Raw genomic sequence first — 21,209 nt, 5'->3', positions numbered from 1 at the left:
CAGCAAGAGCCATTAACTTTATACTTTACGGACCACAAGGCCGTTATACACAAGGGGAAACGTTCCCCTGAGCTTAAACACATATATGACGAGTAGCAACATCAGGGGAACCTCGAATGGAAGGACCATGAACAGTGATGAAGAAAATAAAAGATTTACAGAACTTAAAGTCGACTCATGGCTGCTTCGCATACTACTCAGTGTTCCATTTAGGGACTATACGCGCTATCCACACACCCGCACCGCACACCCGCACCGCACGAACGGCCGAGAGCGGCCGCTCCCATGACGTCACGAAGAGCGGTTCTCAACTTTTGCAGCCGCCCTGCCGGCTCGCCAAGCTCGCCTCTCATTGGCTGGTCGAAGGCGGGCCGTCTTCATAGCAAACATGGCGCTTGCTCGAAGCGGGCGCGAGGCCTATCGCTTCAGCGACGTGAAAAAACTGCTGATTTTATCGTTGTGATCATCATAAGCGCTATACAACTCCCGTGGAGATGTTCATCGAAGGTAGCCAGCCCGTGTGCACTTCCTCGAACCCACGACCGCTCAGTCCGCAACAACAGAGGCCGGGCACGCTACCCACTGAGCCACGGTTTTTTAAAGACGATAGTCTTTCTTGGGATACCTAAACGGAGAAATTTTGGTCTGTCTTTCTGTCTGTCTGTCTTTCTGTTTGTCGGCACGTCCCTCGATTCAACCACTCGGCCAAAGTTGAACCACTTGCCCAAGGGCCAGCCATCTTGAACGGCTGACTAGGTTCATACTTGTGTACATTGTCGACCAAAAAGCAAACATTACGCATATCTGAGGCGCAACATCACTAGGTAAGTATTAGGCGGTGTGTTCCTTTAACAGAAAATACATAGATACGCAATTTTAAAGACCTTGATGGTATGCGTTTAACGTTGAGACAGTAACGCGTTTATTAAAAGATTGCCACAGCTGAAGCGATCAGCGGTCCAAGCCGAGCAAGCGCGAGCGCCAACAACAACCGTCTTCGTCTTCTTCTTTCGCAGGCGTTCTTGTCTGCGCCCTACCATGTTACAAATCACTCCCCCGCGGAAAAGGAGCCATCCTGGCGACCTAAGGAACAGGTACAACTGGTGGGTCATAATGCGGCTTCAGTCGTAATTCTAAAGACCCTAGTTTCTTAAGCTGCGCTGAAAATGTGACTGCGCGTTAAACTTGACTTTCTCCGTGCCCTCTGCACGAGCTCATTGTTGTGTTTCGGTTTCGGTTCTGTATTGCACTGTACGAATGCCATGGGGCGCCGCTCTGGCATTCCTGTTTTAGCCAGGTGACGTGTAAATAAAAGAGTGTGTGGAGAGTACTCGTTGAGTGCGGAAGTTTCTTCTGCTTCAGCGCTTCGTGCCAAACCGCGTGTTCGGGCTGGCTGGCGTTCCCGCCGGTCGCGTTGGTCACCGCCGGTCTTCGCCTGCTGCTGCGCCGGGACTACCAGCCCGCAACACAGCCCTCATGTTTCCCGACGTATTGCCAGATGACGTCCATATCTCACGCAGCGCCTCTTCTATCGTCTTTAGACGACATTTGCAGCGAAGCACGCAGATACGTGGCCAATTTTTTTCTTTATTGTCTGCGCCACGGTCACAGACTCTAGAGGCTTTACAATCGCGCCTTTTATATCTACCATTCTCGCAGTCGGCGGGGTGGTGGTGTCCTCTGGGAGCGGCAAAGTAAATTAATTCGTCATTACTGTGGCCGCCGCGATTAGCAATTGCAACGCGTTACACGTCCGTCCCATTCGGTGCGTTTTCAATAGAATTTAATTTTGTCAATGCCTTAACACACCGCGAGATGGCGGCCTCAGCCCAAGCATCGTAAAAGCGTCGGCCTCGCTCATATCATCGCGCTAATCCAAACCAAAAATAGCTATGCGACGCGCGCCTGCCTCACCTGGCTGTAACACCGCGTTCCTCGCTCACGCGCTCGCCCCGAGAAAAATTGCGGCTGGGCTACCGGGGCAGCACGACGCGCTTTGCGTTTCCCTCTGGTCCGGCCGTGGTGTTCAGTCGCATTTTAACATGCCGCGGGGTGGCGATAAAGTTCTGCCTCCAATATGCGACGCGTTTCTGGCTATCACACCTCGTTCTCTGATTACGCTTTCACCGTTTACTACTACAGCTACCTCGAGGGTTTGCTTAATCATTTAGCATGGAAGTTAGTCGTCGGGATGGAGATGTACCACCAATCATCAAAGTGGGTACATCAACGTCAAACAGTGCTATAGCTGCCAGACATCAATATACATGGTGCAAACTCTCTTGTACAGTAAACATTCAGTTACTTCTGTAAGGGCACGCTTTACTTTCGTGTTATTCCGATTCCTATGACGGAGGGATCAACGATGTTTTTTCTGTAGTAAGGTAGATTTAATTGAAGTAGAGACACTAGGTAACATTAAGAAACAGAGGAGTAAAGGGATTTTTTTTGTCGAGCCTGGTGGCACGCTTGTCAACGCCCCGTTATAAATGGGACGCTCATAGCATCCATCCATCCAAGAAATAAGTAAGAGACGCTTAGAGTACTGGTGGCAGAAAATTAGAGGGAAAGGACAAAAATAAATATTGGGAAAAATAAGGACATTCTGCCGTAAAGGGCAGAGAAGTGGGCGGAGAATTTATGTTTTTTTCCTGTAGTAAGATTGATTTAATTGCAGTAGAGACATAATTCCAACATTAGGAAAAAATTAACACCATCTTCCCAAAGGGAACCCTGATGGGATGCGAAGCAGCAGCGTTGCGCACGGGTGGCGTCACGGGTTGAACGGTGCTAACGTGGGTGCTGCGGTGAGCGCTGGAAGATTCGTTTGAAGCGATGGCTGGCGTAGGTCTTGTCGTTTCTTCAGAGTGGACACGGGCGCTGGACCGGAGCTGGCGCGCGTTTGCCTTGACTACCACGGCCTTGTGATCGGTGAAGTGCACGCTGAGAGGTTCCTGCAGACATTCGACGTCGAAGTTGGCAAAGACCAGATCGATGCACGTTCCGCTTATCGTGGTGGGTAGTTTCCGTTCCGCCGACACGCACTTCAGCGAGTGCACGTCACGCATCGACGAGCCATTCTCCTCCTCCTCCGCTGACGTCAACGTTGAAATCTTCCTCGACTATTGGCCTCGAGATCTTGGAGTGGCGCCCTCTCGCAAATGACGTCAGAGCGGGGACTCCGCTCTCAACCGCGCTGCAGCAGCCGCTGCTCCTGTATGCGGATCGTCTGCTTCAGGCGAGAACTTTGTCGAACGAACAGCCTCGCGACGGTCAACTAACGCCTGCAACGAATGTTTTCGAGTGTATTCTTGAACTTGTTTTGGTTGCGGCTCAATCCACAGGGCCGAGAAATCCCCAGGATGGCCGAGTAGTGCGTCGATGCCACCGACCGCATTGCTGGTAAGAAAGGGAAACTATGTGTGAGTGTTCTCGCTCGTTATCTTGTTTCCGCCGTACGATACTAATTAGTTTAAGTGTTTCTTTCGGTATTTCAGTAAGCGTGCCGTTCTCCAGCATCTACAAGTATGTAGATAAAGCTTGTAAAAGGTCGCGGTGCCTCATCGAGGGCGAAGCGGTGTACGACGCAGGCCACGTTGTTGAATGCGCGGTCGAGGCCGTCAACGGAGATCGCATCACCGTCGCAGCTCTCGTCTTGCAAACAAGTGCGCAAGTGCCGCGTTGTTGCACACCTCACTGCCGATGCCCATGATCGCAGTTTGTCCCGTAATGTTGGTTCAGGGAGAACGATGTTACGTCGTAGTTTATATTAACACCGCACAGGGCTGTCACATGGGTATTAGAATATAACAAATAGTTAATCGCTTATTATACCACTCAGAGGGCCACAGATATTAACGTGGCAAAAGCAAACTGGGTCGAGTTTCACGCCACGCAGCCTAACGAAAAGCTTAAAGAGCTCCGCTTTTAAAAAAGCGTCTGTGTTGCCTCAGGTGAAGACTTCTAGAGAATGTGCACCAAACAGCGGCAACAGGTTTCGCTTATGAATTTATGATAAGCAGTCCGCTAGGCGCTTGCTTGCCTTCATAAGTAAAATACGTATGTACACCATCCAAATGCAGCCGTAGTCTCATATCCTGCGACGCTCAGCTGAGCTCACGAGGCGCGCTTTCCTGCTAGGCGATTCGAAGGCCGCGTCGTCGGCTCCTTTTCTAGGGGCCTTCGCGGCAGGTTGTGGGACGGCACCGCACCTGGTGTACGTCGCCTATGCTTATAGCCTGCGTGCCATAAACGGCTCAAGTATTGGCGAGGCGCTTAAACGCGGTCACAAGCTTACCTAAGAGTTGGGCGTATACGGTGGGTAGCAGAAGTCACTGTCCGCGAAGTGCTTGCTGCACACTGTCGATGAAGGCGTGGGGCGCTTTCCCATTCTGAACTTGACTATCCACTTCTTCTTCAGCTTCGGGTCCTTAGGATAGTTGTGAAAGCTAACGCCTTTTTCACGATCGGACGGAGTACACTGAGAGCAGTACTTCACCATTGCGCAGCACTCGCCGCCGAGACAAGCGGCCGCAGTTCTACGAAACAAAGAGCTGTAGTTCTGAATGAACGTTAAAAGCAGACCAACTGTTGTTGGAACAGCGTCAGTAGCCACCATACGCAAGATAACCAACCCAGTCGAAAAATCCACCAGGCCGTGTCTGGTGTGTTTTTCCCGTTCCCACCAGAGCGGGAATTCAGACACGGTTTCTGGCGGGTGTCCCGGGTCTGGTGTATACGACCGGTTTTTGGTGTGAACCGGACTGGTGTGTTTTGGCAAGAACCGGGCTGGTGTGTTTTGTTGAGACCCGGACTGGCGTGTTTTGGCAAGAACCGGGCTGGTGTGTTTTTGCACGACGGGTACAGGTGTAATCCGCCTTTTTATGTCCTTAAATGCATTGTGAATGAAAACATGCATCTTTACATGGCCGCAGGCAAAAACACAAGGCTTTGCACAGTAGTTTGGAAATGAAAATGACTTCTCTGTTTATTTTTTCTGCCCTCGCCTCAACTTGGATGTCTTCTGGGACAGCCAAAAGCCTGGTGTTCTGGGCGGCCTGTTTCGCTTCCTCTTCCGAAGGGCTTTGGGCAGCACTGTAGTGCCTGGAAGAGACTGCAAGAACAATTCATTACAGGATTTCCCTAATTTGAATTTGAGAGATACACAACGACGAGCGCAATCTACCAACTGGTTCATTTTTTCGAAAACCTTCACTTGACAACCCATCCGATCTGCGTGATCTCGCCAAAAGAACTCCTCAAAGCACACATGGCACAGCTCGTAATCACACGCCGGACAGATGACAACAGCAAAATTTCTTTCTCAAGCAAAGCAACGGAAAGGTGGCTAGCACATTTTTCTTTCTGCTTGTCAATGTATAAGGCCTCCACTATCTTCTTTAAAGTTTGATTGTGATGCCTGTATTCAATGGTGGTGCTACTAAAACAAGGCGTGCACGCGCACTCATTGGAATGCAGTGCTAAATGTGTGTTAGGGCGACCTTTCAGAATCGACATATGTTCTCTTAGCCTCGTGTTTATACATCTGCCAGTCTGCCCTACGTACAGCTGACCACACGTCAAAGGAATATTGTACACTACATTGTTTGCACAATTAACACCACAGTAGTCCTTCCTGTACACATTTCAGTTTCTCACATGTCTGGTCAACCAAAGCACACAAACCTCCGATTTTGGTCTTGGCCAAAAACACCACCTTAACTTCGTAATTTCGAGCTACCTTTTTTATTCTGTGAGGTAGCCCATGTACGTAAAGAATCACTGCTAGTTTGTTAAATGTGTACCAAGAAGCACCAGTTTGTTAAATGTGTAAACAATGTAGTGTACAATATTCCTGTGACGTGTGGTCATGTGTACATAGGGCAGACTGGCAGATGTATAAACACGAGGCTAGGGGATCATATGTCTATTCTGAAAGGTCGCCCTAACACACATTTAGCACAGCATTGCAATGAGTGCGCATGCACGCCTTGTTTTAGTAGCACCACCAGTGAATACAGGCATCGCAATCAAACTTCGAGGGAGATAGTGGAGGCCTAAGTGTGTTTGGCGCCCTTCTGTTGCCTTGCTTGAGAAAGAAATTTTGCTGTTGTCATCTGTACATTAAGGCATGTGATCACGAGCTGTGCCATGTGTGCTTTTGACAAGCTTTTTTTACCAGATCGCGCCGATCGGAGGGTTGTTAAGTGAAGGTTTTCAAAAAATAAACAAGTTGTTAGATTGCGCTCGTCGTTGGGCATCTCTTCTTTGTCTCCATGTGCTTGCGCGAATCCGTGAAGATGAATATGTTCCAACTAGGCCGACTTGCAGTATTACTTGAAGTGGACAAGTACTTCAGCATTTCAACCATTCGGCATGTACATTCTGTGGCTAGAAATATAACTTGCAGTTGTGCTCAGAAATAGGGCACCGAAGTCGCCGAACTGGTATTGGGTTATAAAACGACATGCATGCATGACAGAAAACATGCACGCTACTGAAATGTGCAAGCTTTCTCGCTGACCTCTCTATGCTTCCACTTTGTGTGGGGACAATGGCTGCTGTGCAGGCTTCTGGCCACCTTCTGCTGCAAAATGGTTCGTTCCCAGGAAGCTCCTATGCACGCGGGCATCTGTCCACCATATTGCGATGGTGGACCGCTGAACCAAATGAAAGTCCTTTTTTGAGGCGGCCCTTGAGAGCATCCAACCGTTAGGCTGGTCAACCTACACAGATACAAACAAAAGATTATTTCTTTAGGAAACAGCACTGTTTATTTCATCCCAATCACAATAACGACGAGCTGAATTTCAAAAGCCTGAACTACACATTGAACTGCAACACATACAGAGAAATCTGCTGATACATTTTTGAAGGGACTGTACTAAGCAATAAACTTAAGAGCTGAAAACAGGAAAAACTAAAAAAAATTAATTAGTGCTCAACTGCACAGAATTTAATTTGAATTCTTATGCATGAAAACACTGTGCGTTTCTGGATTTACTCCTTGCAGATAAGCTGAAAAGCTTTTCGAGCACCTTCAGTATCATATCCTCTAAAAAATTTAGTGCCACCATGGCCAAAGCCTCACAAGCGATCACTTTTGCCAATACCTTTGTGAGATCGTCCCCAGATGTGTCAATGTCGCTGTGCTAGTGGCCCGTGAATTCACAAATAATAAACTTTTGTGAGTTTGTTAAATGGTATTCAAAATATTTTCTCGCCTATACACTCCGTTCGGGACCTATAGAGGGCGCCTTGAAAGACGCACGCAGCGCCACTTGCAGTGCGGCGAGCATGCAACGGTGAGAGCCTTAGCAGACAACAGTGCCTCATTGCTTTGACAGCTATGGCGGCGCAAGCGCCTGTCGCTGGCCCGTTAGTGCTTCGAGCTTGATTTAAAGATATCGTAGTGGGATAGTTCTTCCGCGATGCCACCGTTAAAAAGGGGAAAACCTACACGAGAGCGGCCACGTTTTTGACGTGAGTACTGACGGCGTCGTCAGTACTGACGGCTAAATGCGTGCGTCACACAAGAGGCTTACTCCATAGCTATCGAGCAAGCTGTCATTCTTTCATGCTTAGAATATTATTGGTGCATGCCCGCTACCCGTGTACTTCCTCAGAACATTTAGAATTATCCACGGACACTCGCCGTGGAAACTTCGGCGAGTGGCCGGGCGGCGTGGTTATTTGTTGGCGGCTTCGTGTCATGTCAATTCGCAGCCACCAAGTATTTTGCTTGAAATTGTCGCGCGTAGCAACGACCTTATTGCAGCATCATCATCACTCATCAGGATCGTTTCTACCTCGCCGATCGTGCGGCTGATGCCAAGAGCTTGAGGTGCGGGCGAGAAATAAACGTGTTACGATCGGCCCCGCTTTGTCTTTCGCTTCAAAGGATGTGGCGCCGACGACGGCACGGTCACTTCGGCCACCATCAGTCTCCCTCATTCACTACAACCTCTTTCGTTGTTTATACTTCTTTCCGAAACAAACATTGCGCTTCCGTCGCAACAGCGTTCGCAGAAAACTGCAACGACGGCCAGATCTAAGATGAAAATAAACAGCCTCGATTTTAGTTCCGTGTGCACATTTGTCTACATGCTGCACACTTTGTTCGTTTCATCAACGCCGAATGATTACAGGGTCAGCTGTTTACTACAAGTATCAACCACTTGCGCACTTGGCTCTCTCGTCTGCGCGAGCTCACTACGCTTTTATAATTTGCACAAACTCTGGTATAACCGAAGCTACGCTCTAGAACAGAGATGCGCAAACATTTTCGGTACCAAGGCGGACTGGCCTAGTTGGTACATTGTCAAAATCGATTAAAAAAACCAGCGCTAAACAAAGGACACAGTGAGTGTCCTGTCGTTTCTTCTCACTGTGTCCTGTGTTTACCACTGTTCTTTTTTTTATCCATTTTAGCATTTTCGGGACCACGACCTCTCGAAGCTTCCGAGTGCCGTAGGGCTACCCCAGTCGTGTTTCTGCTTTAATCCTAGGATCTTTCCAAAGAGCCATGACCACCTGACATTTTTGTCCCTCAACATCTCGGGGGAAGGGGATCGACTCCCAGTTAGCGCATCTCTACTTGAACAGCTGCGCTTCCGCCAGCACTAAAATCATGACTGCAGGAACAGCGCGAACGTAAAGCACGGGACGTAGAAGAAACACATACGACGACACAAGTGCTGACTATCAACTTATCTTCTGCAAGCTTGGACCGCTTACGATACTCATCAGGAAATATCGTTGGCACTACGATGGGGACGACACATCCTTGGACGGCACACCCCCAACGAAATGTGCACTGCATCTCTTCGAGTGCCGAGAGGGCTCCTAGTTTATTCCGTCATGGCTGAAATGTACTGATGCTAGCGGCAAAAGAAAAACAAAACTGCAGAATGCGAGATGGCACAGGGAGCGAGAACCAAGCGAACTTTTTCGTCGCACAGCTGTGATCCACTTCTGCCGCTGCCCAATAAGCACGGACGAGTTGAGAAACGGTGAAACGTTGTTCCCGCAGGGCACGACGTGCACCTGTTCGTACAACCGACGACGCAGCAGTTCATGACTGCGTCACAGAACACCTACAACTGCGTGCTAGCGGGCGCGGGAAAACGTTCGCTTCTGCTCGGGCTCTCACGAACTGCCTTCTCTGACGGCCTCGTGGTGGCGCACCAGTCACAGTGAACGGAGTGTATAGCGATTAACAATGCTTTGTTCGGCGGAGTTCCAGACACGCGACTGATCTCAAGCATCTTTTTGCTGAGGCACCCCATACGGTCACTATGTTGAAATATCACCATTGAACAAAAGCTCTTTCAGAATTTTAGTCATTCTGCAGACCAGTATTGATATCTTTCTTGCAACCAACGTCAAATCCCCTGTGGATATGACCCATACATAAGATATGAGACAGGCATTCTTCCAAATGGCAACACTATGTGACATTTTGCTCAAATCTCTCCCCGCTCCGACTTTTTTCACTGTTCCGGCCCTTGTTGCACTAAATTTCGGGACTGTGGCCCACAAGCTGAGATGAGTTTGAGACCCCTGCTCTAAGGCCTCACTTTCGCGAGCGCCAAAAACAAGTTTACATCCAATTATGTCACAGACATCATCTTTGCAGTACGAATTTCAAAGGCTGTTTTGGTCGTGAGAACCAGAAGTACTTCATGAGTGTCCCTTCAACAACTCATGCAGCTAGCTAATCTTACGGTCAAGCCAAGCCAAGCCGTCCGGAAAGTTAACATGGCTGCTCTCTTTCGGCCAGCTCTGAGCGTACTTCGCGATGTTATGGGATTCCAAATACAGTAGACTCTTCATAATTCAAACTCTGATAATTCAAACTTTCGGTTAATTCAAACAAATCTTAAATTTGAGGTTGGCCCACTATGTTTTCAATGTATTTTAAAGCTGCTTAATTCAAACTACCTCACTGCACAAATTTGGTTAATTCAAACTTTTCGCTTGTCCATGTCTTGAAATATCTGCTGCCTTTGTTGCTTCTAGCTGAACATTCACATTTTTCTGTTACTAACAGGCACAAATAAAGCTGATTGCCTTCCTTCAAAATGGCCAAACTAGCCGAACCTTGCGCACCAATAATCGCGTGCTGACCGAGAAAAAAAAAGACGGTACGGTCTGGCCTTGATCTATCGTGTGCCAAACATTTCTTAAAGTCACTTTCTCCGCAGTATGCCATGCGAGAAAGCTTCCTAAGAATTAGAAGGGGCTAGCAACTGTCCTGGGATGCAACACATTTCGTCCCTTGATTACACACCCGTACACCCCTTGTATAATTACGAGTACCAGTATTATTGCTGGTGTCTAAAAATTTTACTGGTAATCATGCAGAGCTGTCTATGACAATCCTCCGGCACTGAGAAACAATAAACATCGCAGTGTTAGTTGGTGTGCTGCCCTGAGTCATATTTATGAGAACTTCTGATAATTCAAATGAAATCCCGAGGTCCCCTCAAGTTTGAATTATCGAGAGTCTACTGTATATTGGACCCTATGGAAGCTATGCCGGGACCAGCAGAAAACGATGTACCAGCCAGGAAAACGCAGCGAGTAACATAACAGCGAGGCTTTACTGTGCCAAGTACAAGCTTGAAAATAATATTGAAACTGCCTCTATGTCAACATGGAAGTAGTAAATGATAACAGTGCAGCATTAGCCACATAATTATTATTTGTTCTCCTAAATCGTATAATTTCTTAAGTTTCACTTGCATATTTTCCCAGGTTTCAGCTCTTTATTGTAATTCACCAGTTAACAATGTCTTGCGAGGTACACTTTATACTTTATCAGACTGCACATTTCAGTGTTTGGTGAATACTGAAGGCAAGATACATATTAGTCAACAGTCAAAATATGCAGTCCCATTATGTATATACCGTATTTACTCGAATCTAGGCCGGCCCCGATTCTAAGCCGATCTCCGAAATTCGCAAGGCCAGAAAAAAAAAAGCCTTAGTCATTGTACTCGAACCTAAGCCGACCCCCCCACTTTCGCACATTGTTTTTTCGAAAAAAAACATCAGCTTAGATTCAAATAAATACGGTATATTCTAAGATTTTTGTGCTTCAAGTGCTGTGAGAAAATTATTATCAAAATGGCTTGTGCAATTAAAAGTTGTCAAATAGCACATAATTATAAAAACTGCAAAGTGATGCACTCAGTATCGCTAAAGGCCTCGCCGTTTCTGTAGCCAGCTTTGGAACAGGAAAAAATGCTTTTCTTTTGCTAAGAAGTGATAATGGGCTCACAGAATTGCTATCTATAAATGTAATTGGGAAAGTGTTAAAGTTTGAAAAACACAAGTACAGCTTTCATAATTGGCAAAATACACGAAAGAAAACATGATCGGCTGCGTTCACTGGCCCAACAAGGGATTTACAGGGGTTGCTTGGAGGTTTGAAGGCCACCACCTGAAAATTTTTTATGCCTGTTGTATGTACAGACTGCGCGTCTTCAAAATTGGGTAATGACCATCTACAATTGCGTAAGTAGTATCATCTCTTGTGGCAAACAGTAGCTTCATTCTTATTCGGTACCTATTGGCGCATGCATTCACAAAGAGTAATCACCATAATGAGTGCGTCAATAGCAACAATGCGGTTTGTCTGCATCGGTTGCGGCGAGCAGTAATTTCATTTCGACTCCTTGTAACGTTCACGCTACGTCACAAGCGTGGCAGAAGCTGCTGTGGATTAAGAAATATTTCAGGGTGCCGTGCTGCAGCTGCACTTTGAATGATGACACAATGCCCGCATTCCAGCAAGTGCTGATCAGTTACCGAATGAGTATCGAAGCCTCTGGCCAGATTTTAAGCTACAATTCAGCACTGTATCACTTTATGACCACGGTGAATGATGACCACAGTGGCAGCACAATCTAGCTTGTGTTGACCCAGATCGCCACAGGCACTGTGAATGCAGTAGCTCACATGATGTTCCTTTTGAATAGTAAGATAAGCCATCCTCTAAAAGTAAGTTCAGCTTCTGAAAGCTGAAGTATGCCTTTCGGTAAAGGCTGGGCACAGTTTATCAGCATAACTCATGCAGCACTAGCGAGCAAAGGTAACTACCAGCACCTCCTACAATTTTTTTAGCTTTAATAGATGGTAGCATTGTTGTCGCTCCTACAACAGCATTATTTTTTTGGCTTCTGTCGAGACAACGTGATTATCAGGCCACATGCAGACTGACTGTGCAAGAACTGGCAATTAACACACTCTGCACCCACACATTCATTTCTGCTTGGTTAGGTAAGCAGAAACACGGCACAAGGCTAGTTATTGCAAAAGAAACAAGATGCAAAGACATCCTACGTCTTCGCGCGGCTATTTAGCAATTAGCTCAAGTCCACACCTTGTTACTAGCTCACAGAAAACAAGCAACAGCGCGAACCACAGGACAAAAGCATAGATATGGGGACTTAGCACTGTCATACTTACACCGTAAAGGTAGTCCGAATAGAACAGCGCTTAGTCCATCTCTGTCCTGTCATCCTGTGGTTCATGCTGTTTCTCGTTTCTTATAGACATGTACAGACTGGCCCAAATAAGCACCCTTGTTACTAGTTATTGTCATGATAGGCTACGCACCTATAATACTCCTTGTGGATCCTTGATTATCTTAGCTGTTCATCCTTGCTGAACGAACACTGCGACATGTCAGCATCAGAGGCAGAAGGCAGTGTGACTGCTAAGGCTGCAGGACCAGAAGAGGCAGCACATTTAGTTGGTCTGGCTGCAGGATATGAGGTGGCAGCAGACTCAGTAGCAGGCGCAGTTGTTGCTGCTGTAGCAACACTTTGTGCTGAACCTGTTCATGGAGCAAAATCAACAAATGCTAAACTGTTAGAATTCAAGCTCCACTGTTCCGTAAGCTAGAAAAGTTATTATTATACCTGTAAATGTAAGAGTGCAAAGAAAATATTTTGCAACGTCAGCAACTGTTCAGAAAATAATGATGCCAATGTTTGCTCAGTGTTGTACCTATGTTCCAAACATTTGTTTAGAGTCTTTAGGCGCCGTTGATACACGTGCTTTTGCCAGACTGAGGCAAGTGAGATGAAAGAAAAAGCACGACAGTGAGCTTTGAATGAATTCAAACACTTCTACATCAAATTTACGTTCAATAACTGTGCACTGTGCCGCATACTGTTAAAGATGACCACTTTGGCAGAGACATTACAGCATAGACTGCTTGTGACATAAGTGGTCAGAGCAGCGAATATGCACATCATTAGTGGTACTGAACTGTAACCAAAACAAAATTTTGCCACAGCTGCACACACGCACTACTTCAAGACCAAGCTGCTGCATTACTGTGAAAGCATGCAATAGGATAGGATGTCTGCACCCATTTATATGTTACAGTTCAAGGACACTTCACACCTACAAATGGACACAGAAAAAAAAGTGCTGTTATGATACAGGAAGGCCACTGAATTAATTTTTCAGAGCTGCTCAATAGACCTTTTCAAGCAATCCCAGAATGCCTCGCAGGCACTATGGGAAAAGTGTGTAAGCATCTAGCAAGTCGGCTGTTTGGTCGCCCGCTGCTCATTGGTGCCGTGGGAGCATGACTCGAAAAGAACATACAACCGCTTGTTGACCATTCTTAAATCATAAATACTACATATATCCAAACACCCCTGCATGTATCTCTACGCATGAAATGTGAAAGGAATAACACAGTCAGCATAAGTATTACCATGTGGATGCATATCAGATGTAGCAGTTTAGCGGCACAGTACAAGAGTACGGCACGACAGTATCGGCATGCGTTATTGTGTTGTATACGACGTACTATCATGAGCAATATGTACCGGAACACCGAATTCACATTTATTCAATGATTACTTTTTATGTACTGATATGAACGTGACGTACTGAATTGCAAGAGATACCTTTCCACTAGAGCATTTGGTGTTATGAACACTCTTGTGCTTGCCAATTGCGCTTAGCCACTATGACCTTTGAAAGGTAGGTAATTGCAGAGTTCCGCCTCATATTGCTCATGACTATACATATCATATATACAAGACTATACAACGAGCGCTTGCACACGCGTTGGTGGTGCTCGTGTGTTTGAAAAAGGTCTATTACACATACTTACCTACTGCACTACTCCACAGACCCTATTGAATAAAAAGACGAGGACGTCGACCACAAGATGGCAAACTATGCATTGACATTTCAGCACCCACAACGGAAGACTTGTTCACAATGAAGATCATAAACTATGTACTGACACTGACGTTTCAGCACCCAGAACGGAAGACTTGTTCACAATGAAGATGATAAACTATGTACTGACGTTTCAGCACCCAGAACAGGAGCCTTGTTCACAATGGAGATTGTGAACAAGGCTCCCGTTCTGGGTGCCGAAACGTCAATACATAGTTTATCATCTTGTGGTCGGCGTCCTCGTCTTTTTATTAGATGATTTTTTCCCGACCAGACAGGTGTCTGTCGAAGCCTTGATTTCATCCAGAGACCCTATATACAGCCTGTCCTTTGTAACTTTTACCAAGACTTTAAAAATGAGAGGCACATCAGAATTAAATTGAAGTGAACACATATATTCACACTAGCCTATATTTAGTTACTCAGACGATTTTTTAATTTCCTCTTAATTAACTCATTCATTATGTTTAGATACTCAACATCTTAGTTATTGAATAAGACACAAAGTATGATCCCAGAGTTGTACAGCACCTTTAGAAACCAATGAGTGAATTGTTTCTTGGATAATACTTCTTACATTCATTTTACTGTGCTACAAAGAAAAAAGCCCATGAAATATGAAAAAACTAAGCCATGTTACAGTGCTTGCGCCCTGCCATCGTGCTGCTCTTTCACGGAGCACATCTGTGAAAGTGTATTTATGGCAAACACGGCCCATACCAAAAAAGTTTGCTAAGTTTGATGCGCCTTGGTGCCTTTCGTATTTCACACAGGAACTTCAAAACAGTGTCAAATATAGAAAAGAGCCTTTGCAACATTTCTGCGGAAGGTCGTTTTCCTACGGGCAGTGCAAAAAAAGAAAAAAATAGTTAAAGAAGCGAGCTTTTTCAAAAAAGGACATTTTCAAAAAGCTACAGTTTTAATTATTTTGCTGGAGCAAAACTTTCCTCTGGTGGCTTGTCATCAAGAAAAATGTATTCTCAGATTGTATTTGTGTCGAGCGTGTGCGGGGGTGGGCTGCTGCCGCTCTCTAAAGGGCTAACGTGTACACAGTTTGCAGCCTACAACCTCGCCTACAAGCATCAAAGGGAAAGTGGGCGCACCTGTTCAAGATATCAATCGCTTTTTCTTTCTGAAGAAATGCCTGGTCTGCCTCATCGCGGTTCTCACTGATGTAGACAGGTTTTTCTTTAGGCGCGTAAAGCAATTCTAGCAGACCTCGCAGGTGTCGCGAATATCCTCAACCTATGGCAGTAGCTTCTGGAGGTAGGCAATTACAAAAACAGCAACGAAAACAAATTGACGCAACAAAAATTATTTTCTCAACAATCTTCCTTTTTGTGAATGCGTAAATCATCACCACAGAATACACGAACCTAGCCATGGGCCGCGCACATCGCGTGTAGAGCAGCTAGACCAAGTCGAAGCGTGTATACTGAGCAGCGCCGCACACATTCTCTCACTTCTGCGCTGGTGTCATGAATGAGCTTCCAGAACTGCTAACGGTTTTCACATTTTTATGACCAAGGGTGTGTAAATGCTTTGTGCTGTCATAATTAATTTGTGGGCCACACTCGTCAAAATTAAGGCTAATCTCCGTCTGGCGCCACCAGTGACCTCTGCTGTTCTCAACGTGGAAAAGCACTTCATACATTGGGCAGCTTCGGCCACTTATGCCACACCGAATGTTTTCTGGCTGCTGAAATGGTGAGGTAAAGGTCAAAATGATACAGAAAGAGAATAGCCCTGCGCATGGGGGGGGGGGCCTCCCTAGTCACCTAAGCAGATGGGGGCACAAAGCCTGCCCCATACATTGACTTAATAGGGAGGGGGGTGCCGCGAAGAACCTTCCCCCCCCCCCCCTGTAGAGGAACCCTGCGCACGCCTATGCGGAAGACGTTATCTGTGACACCGAAAACATGTGATAGCGGGAAGCGAAATAAACGGCTCAGCAAGCAGGCAGTGAGAAAGCAACTCCATAACATCGCACCTGCTGACTGTGGCATTTAGTTACAGATTAAGCTGGCCTGTCCATGCATACAGATGCTTTGTTTGCTGTGCAAGGCGAGTTTTGGCAAAGTCACCTAAACCATATGCTCACGGCATCTCACGTGCTCTTGATTAGTGAATAATGGCGGGGTAAGTTGAGGTTGTGGGCTGCAAACTGCGTACTCATTAGCCCTTTAGAGAGCGGCAGCAGCCCACCCCCGCACATGCTAGACGCAAATAAAATCTGAGAATACATTTTTCTTGTTAACAAGCCACCATAGCAAAGTTTTTCTGCAGCAAAATAATTAAAACTGTAGATTTACGCACATTGCAAGCTGATAACAACCATCAAGCGCACTGAAGTGAGCACATACAGCAAGGGTCATTTGGCCCGTTGTATCTCGTGAACAAAGCAAATGAGGACATATGATATGAAACTGTGTTTTTCATTTACATGAGCACTCTTCGATAAAAAATTGTCGTCAAAATTGAGACCGGAGTTTTTTTAATTTTATTTTTTGAAAGTGAGCTTTTTTGAAAAAGCTCTCTCTTTTAAATATTTTTTTGTTCTTTTGCGCTGCCCGTAGGAAAATGACCTTCCGCAGAAATGTTCTAAGGCTCCTTTCTATATATGATACTGTTTTGAAGTTCGTGTGCGAAATACGAAAGGCGCCAAGGCGCATCAAACTTAGCAAACTTTTTTGGTTTGGGCTGCGTTTGTCGTTTTTTCACATTTTTTCCCTTTTGACGACGGTATAAAAAAAGCATGGATGTAATTCACAGTAATGCGTATTAAAACCAGCAGCAAAAAGTTTTCGTCACAGCGTTTATACTCGCGTTAAATTCGGCCGTGAAATCCAAAAATATTGCAGTGAGCAAAAAGAGGACGACCATGCCGCCACCTACAAATATTTTTAAGCGCGCAGGGAACGTTTTTCGGAAATAATATTTTCGGTCCCGTGCACTTTGAATATGCCCACATAACATATAAAAAACCCCGACAAAACAAAAATATCGACCGGACATGCATGTTCGATCTCTCGTGGAATCACACAGAAAAGCTTTTGAGCAAAAAAAAACATACAGCTTTCCCATTACCTCACCTTCCGTTGCAGTTTGTGCACTCTTTTTTCTTGATTTGTGTAGCACATGCGCTATGTGTTGACATGGAAGTCGACAGCATGAAGGAATCCCGTGTGGCCGGCACCGTGCATTCGAAAAAAAAAGAGATGCCGACCAGACCAAACAAATGTTTATCACGTCTCAGCGTCCAGCAAGGAAGCCTTGTTGACAATGAATGCATCAGCAGAAGCGGTTCATTTAAATAGGTTTGAGAAATCGCTACAAAGACCTCGCATTGATCACATTCAGATTTTTGTTGTTGAGATTAACTCTTTTACAAGTGGTCTGTATGATAAGCGATTCCATATGTAGCCGAGATGCTGTCATATTTTCTGTTGTGACGCTCCTTGCGTTGTCTCAATCAATCTTGTGGTCATTCATCACGGCGCGTTCAGCTAAAGCGTTGTTGTGGACGCTCTTATCTTTTGTCAAGAGTGTGCTGCTGCAGACGCTTCTTGTAGTTTCCTGACTCTCCGATGTAAACACTCTTGCACTCTGCTCAAGGTATATAGTAAACTACCATGGGGAAATGCTCCCTGGGCAGGCGATCCTTCACTCTCATAAGTTGATGGCGCGATTTTTTGGGTGGAATCTGTGCCATGTGCATGTCATACTCACGTAGGACATGCACCAAACATTCACTTGTTCAAGAAATATAGGGTACAGGGGCTTGCTCCATAGAGGAGGGAGCCAGCAGGAAGCAGGCGCGTAAATGTGTACCCGTTATGACAGTTGACAGTCTATTGCACTGATAAAGTGCCTAGGGTATCACAGTGAGTGAGGTCGTCCCGTACCTTTGCCATGCCTGCATCATGTGGCTTCGAGCCCAATCTTTGGCACGCTGCAGTAGCGTGCTGACAACAACCCTCTTGTGGGAAGCGGGGTGCGCAGAGGTGAAATTCAACTGTCATGACAATGACACCTTGACACATCTCCTTCCTGCTGGCCCCCGCTTCCACGAAGCGAGCCCCTGTACCGCATATTTCTGGAACAAGCGGATGTTTGGCACATGTCCGACGTGAGTATGACATGTATGTGGACACACATTTCACCCAAAAAGATGTGCCATCAACTTGTGCGAGTGAAGGACTGCCTGCCCAGGGGCGTTTCCCCAGTGTAGTTTACTAGATACCTTGAGCAGACTGCAAGAATGTTTACATCGGAGTGTCAGGAAACTACAAGAAGCGTCTGCAGCAGCACACTCTTGACAAAAGATAAGAGCGTCCACAACAACGCTTTAGCTGAACACGCCGTGATGAATGACCACAAGATTGATTGAGACAACGCAAAAATCGTCACAATAGAAAATATGGCAGCATCTCGGCGACGTATAGAATCACTTATCATACAGACCACTTGCAAGAGAGTTAATCTTAACGACGGAAATCGAAACCCCATCTACGCACAGCCTTTGCAGTGACTTACTCAAGCCCATTTAAACGAAGCACTTCTGGTGATGCATTCATTGTGATCAAGGCTTGCGTGCTGAAAGCCGAGACGTCAAATGTTTGTTTGGGCTGGTCGGCGTATCTTTTTTTTTTTTTTTGTTCCGTATGCATTGAAACATTGGTCCATTTCTTGTTTGGACTGTGAATAAAAGTGACACGTCATAATCGATAAATAAGTCAGTTGACAATACAAGCCAACACAGTCACACAAAACTATGCAAACATGCAATGGGAACCATGCACTATGTGACAATTGTGACAGAAAAATAAACAATTTTGTTTATACACTTATGATTCCAACTAGCAGTAGTGCAATATTACAATTAAGTCACACTTATCAGAAAGTAATTATGATGATTAGCACACATTTGCATAAATACATGTGGGAAAGCTTGCACCAGGACCACCGTCAAGCTATGCCCTGAAGACCAATCTTAAAGCACTGAGCAAGGCCCCACAGCAATACAACCAGCATCATGAAGAATACACGAATTCAAGAGCACGACCTCTGGTTAGTGAAGATGGGTGTAATGCCATGTTGACAAAGATTTCGCTAAAAAAATGTATAAGCTGGTAAGCTTCGAGCTTCGCAGGCCGCACGCTTGTTTCAACCTCTTCCTGAAGCCTGAGCACTATGCTGCAGCGCATAAGAGAGCATCACTTGCTCGCACCCGTCTAGATCCATGCATTTCGAAAATACCACGTGGCAAAGAACTGCGGTAGTCACCTGTATACTATCACAGATTCACATCGTGGATTTTAAAAAAATCTGTGCAAATCATGGTTCCACGGTGGCAATTAACGTTAAATCTATAATATTGCCGTAACTCAGGATTTCAACACTGTGCAAGGCATAGCATTCGCTGGTACACACCCACGCGGCGACGGCAGCTCGGCGTAAAGTACTACATACTACAGAATAGTAAATAGGCTACATGTTAGATAGCGGTCGGCCAGCGCTGGGACATGACATGGAGTTATAACGGCGTGGTTCAGCACAAAGGCGAGTGTGGGGGAAAAAAGTTGAACATGCGCCGCCAGATTGAAGTTTAGGCTCTTCTTCGACTCCGCACGTGCAAGAAGAGATTTTAAACATACGCACAGAATGTGTGCCCCATGTAATTGAAGAATTTACATCACCTGTCATATGCAGAAGCACGGTGTCGTAGAGCCGACTTGGTCTTCTCATCGCCGCTCCCAGTAAGCACTGAAGACATCCCCAGGGGTGAAGTCGTCAACGTCCTTGCAGTTAAACGACCGCACGGCACGCTCTTCGCACTTATAACCTTCTTGTTCTTGTGAAAGTGGTATCTTACGTAGACGAAACACGGCATCGCACTAACTTTTCACAAGTGGCCATCGTTCACGCACGAAAAATCCTCCACGGAATAAAAAAAAAAAACAATGCCAGTGTTGCTAGCAGTGGCGTCAAAATGAATGTTTTGCCGCTAACTAAAGGCGTAGTGGCATGATATCTTCTTCAACCATTAACTTTGTTGCTTTAGTTGAAAGTTTAGGAGCTCTAATTCACAAATAAAGTGATCACAAACCTCAAATCGCTGCTAATAATTTATTATATTATCACAGCTTTTATACTACCACTCCCGGTTTCGATCGAAACCGAAACTGTTTCTATAAAACATGCTATATCAACGGCGTACTCAGGATTGTCGCTATTTTTTCAAGTGTTTATTGCTAGAGTGCGTTCTCAACGTAATAAATCAGTGGTCGGAAATGTCATGTCAGCGTCCCGTTCATATGCGATGCAATGAAACAATGTATTGTGTCTTGAGTACGGTTGCAGCTGCAGTGTACTGCTGCAGCAGCCTTCCGCTTGATTTTCTTTTAAAAAGTAAAGTTACGGTTCCTTCGGAGAAGTCATGTTAATCTTGACGCAATGTTTCAAAACTAGAAACGAAAACACGAAAAAAAAAAGCTACAATGCGCGGTTTCGAACCCACGACGTTCCGCACACCACGAACTTCCGCGCTGAGTGCTAACCGACCTTGCCACCAAAGCAGCTCGGCGGCGGGGTTTAACAACGACATGTGTACGACGTGGTGAATTACAATGTGATGATCGTAGATCGTAGTTCTTTCACTACAGCGCAGCTGTTGAAGTGACGGCCCCGGGCCCCCGTGCACGCATGGGCCCGTTGTGGTGGTCGGTTCCGCCTCAGAAACGGCGCTTTCGGTTCTATTTGGAACCGACTACATCGTCAAAGTTCCCCTACAGATTGTGTGGAGCCAGAAGAAAGAATCGTCTGCTGCTCAAGATGCTTCACAGGTGAGTTGTGATATTTTGAAATGACTGTCAGAGCCCGGCGTTATCAATGTCGATTCGCACATGGAGCCGTTCTGTTCGTGCTTATGTGAGGCATCAGCTTCTTTTGCCGTAAATGACTGATACGACAGCTTTCCACCGTGGGGCGATGCA

The 21,209-nt window shown here is 45.9% G+C and overlaps 1 protein-coding gene across 4 annotated transcripts; it reads right to left on the bottom strand.

Annotated features, from left to right (window-relative positions):
* Positions 1-4,961: 4,961 nt before the first annotated feature.
* LOC119397062 (uncharacterized) lies at positions 4,962-20,175 on the bottom strand. Of its 4 annotated transcripts, none has more exons than XR_005184539.2 (4): positions 19,914-20,175; positions 12,625-12,844; positions 6,524-6,725; positions 4,962-5,113 (listed from the first exon to the last, which is right to left on the bottom strand). XR_005184539.2 is itself a non-coding variant. In XM_037664494.2 (3 exons), the coding sequence occupies exons 1-3, from the start codon at positions 17,504-17,506 to the stop codon at positions 4,988-4,990; spliced, it is 528 nt and encodes a 175-aa protein (XP_037520422.1). In that variant the 5' UTR covers positions 17,507-17,675; the 3' UTR covers positions 4,962-4,987. The 4 variants fall into 4 exon arrangements, 1 of the variants encoding a protein (XP_037520422.1); XR_005184538.2 differs by lacking the exon at positions 19,914-20,175 and adding an exon at positions 17,307-17,677; XR_005184537.2 differs by lacking the exon at positions 19,914-20,175 and having other exon boundaries at positions 12,625-13,872.
* Between the last annotated feature and the right edge of the window lie 1,034 nt (positions 20,176-21,209).

This window comes from Rhipicephalus sanguineus, chromosome 6 (genome assembly GCF_013339695.2).
Source record: "Rhipicephalus sanguineus isolate Rsan-2018 chromosome 6, BIME_Rsan_1.4, whole genome shotgun sequence".
Lineage (NCBI taxonomy): Eukaryota > Metazoa > Arthropoda > Arachnida > Ixodida > Ixodidae > Rhipicephalus > Rhipicephalus sanguineus.
Note: the sequence above shows the minus strand (reverse complement) of the source record. Positions and strands in the feature narration are given on the sequence as shown.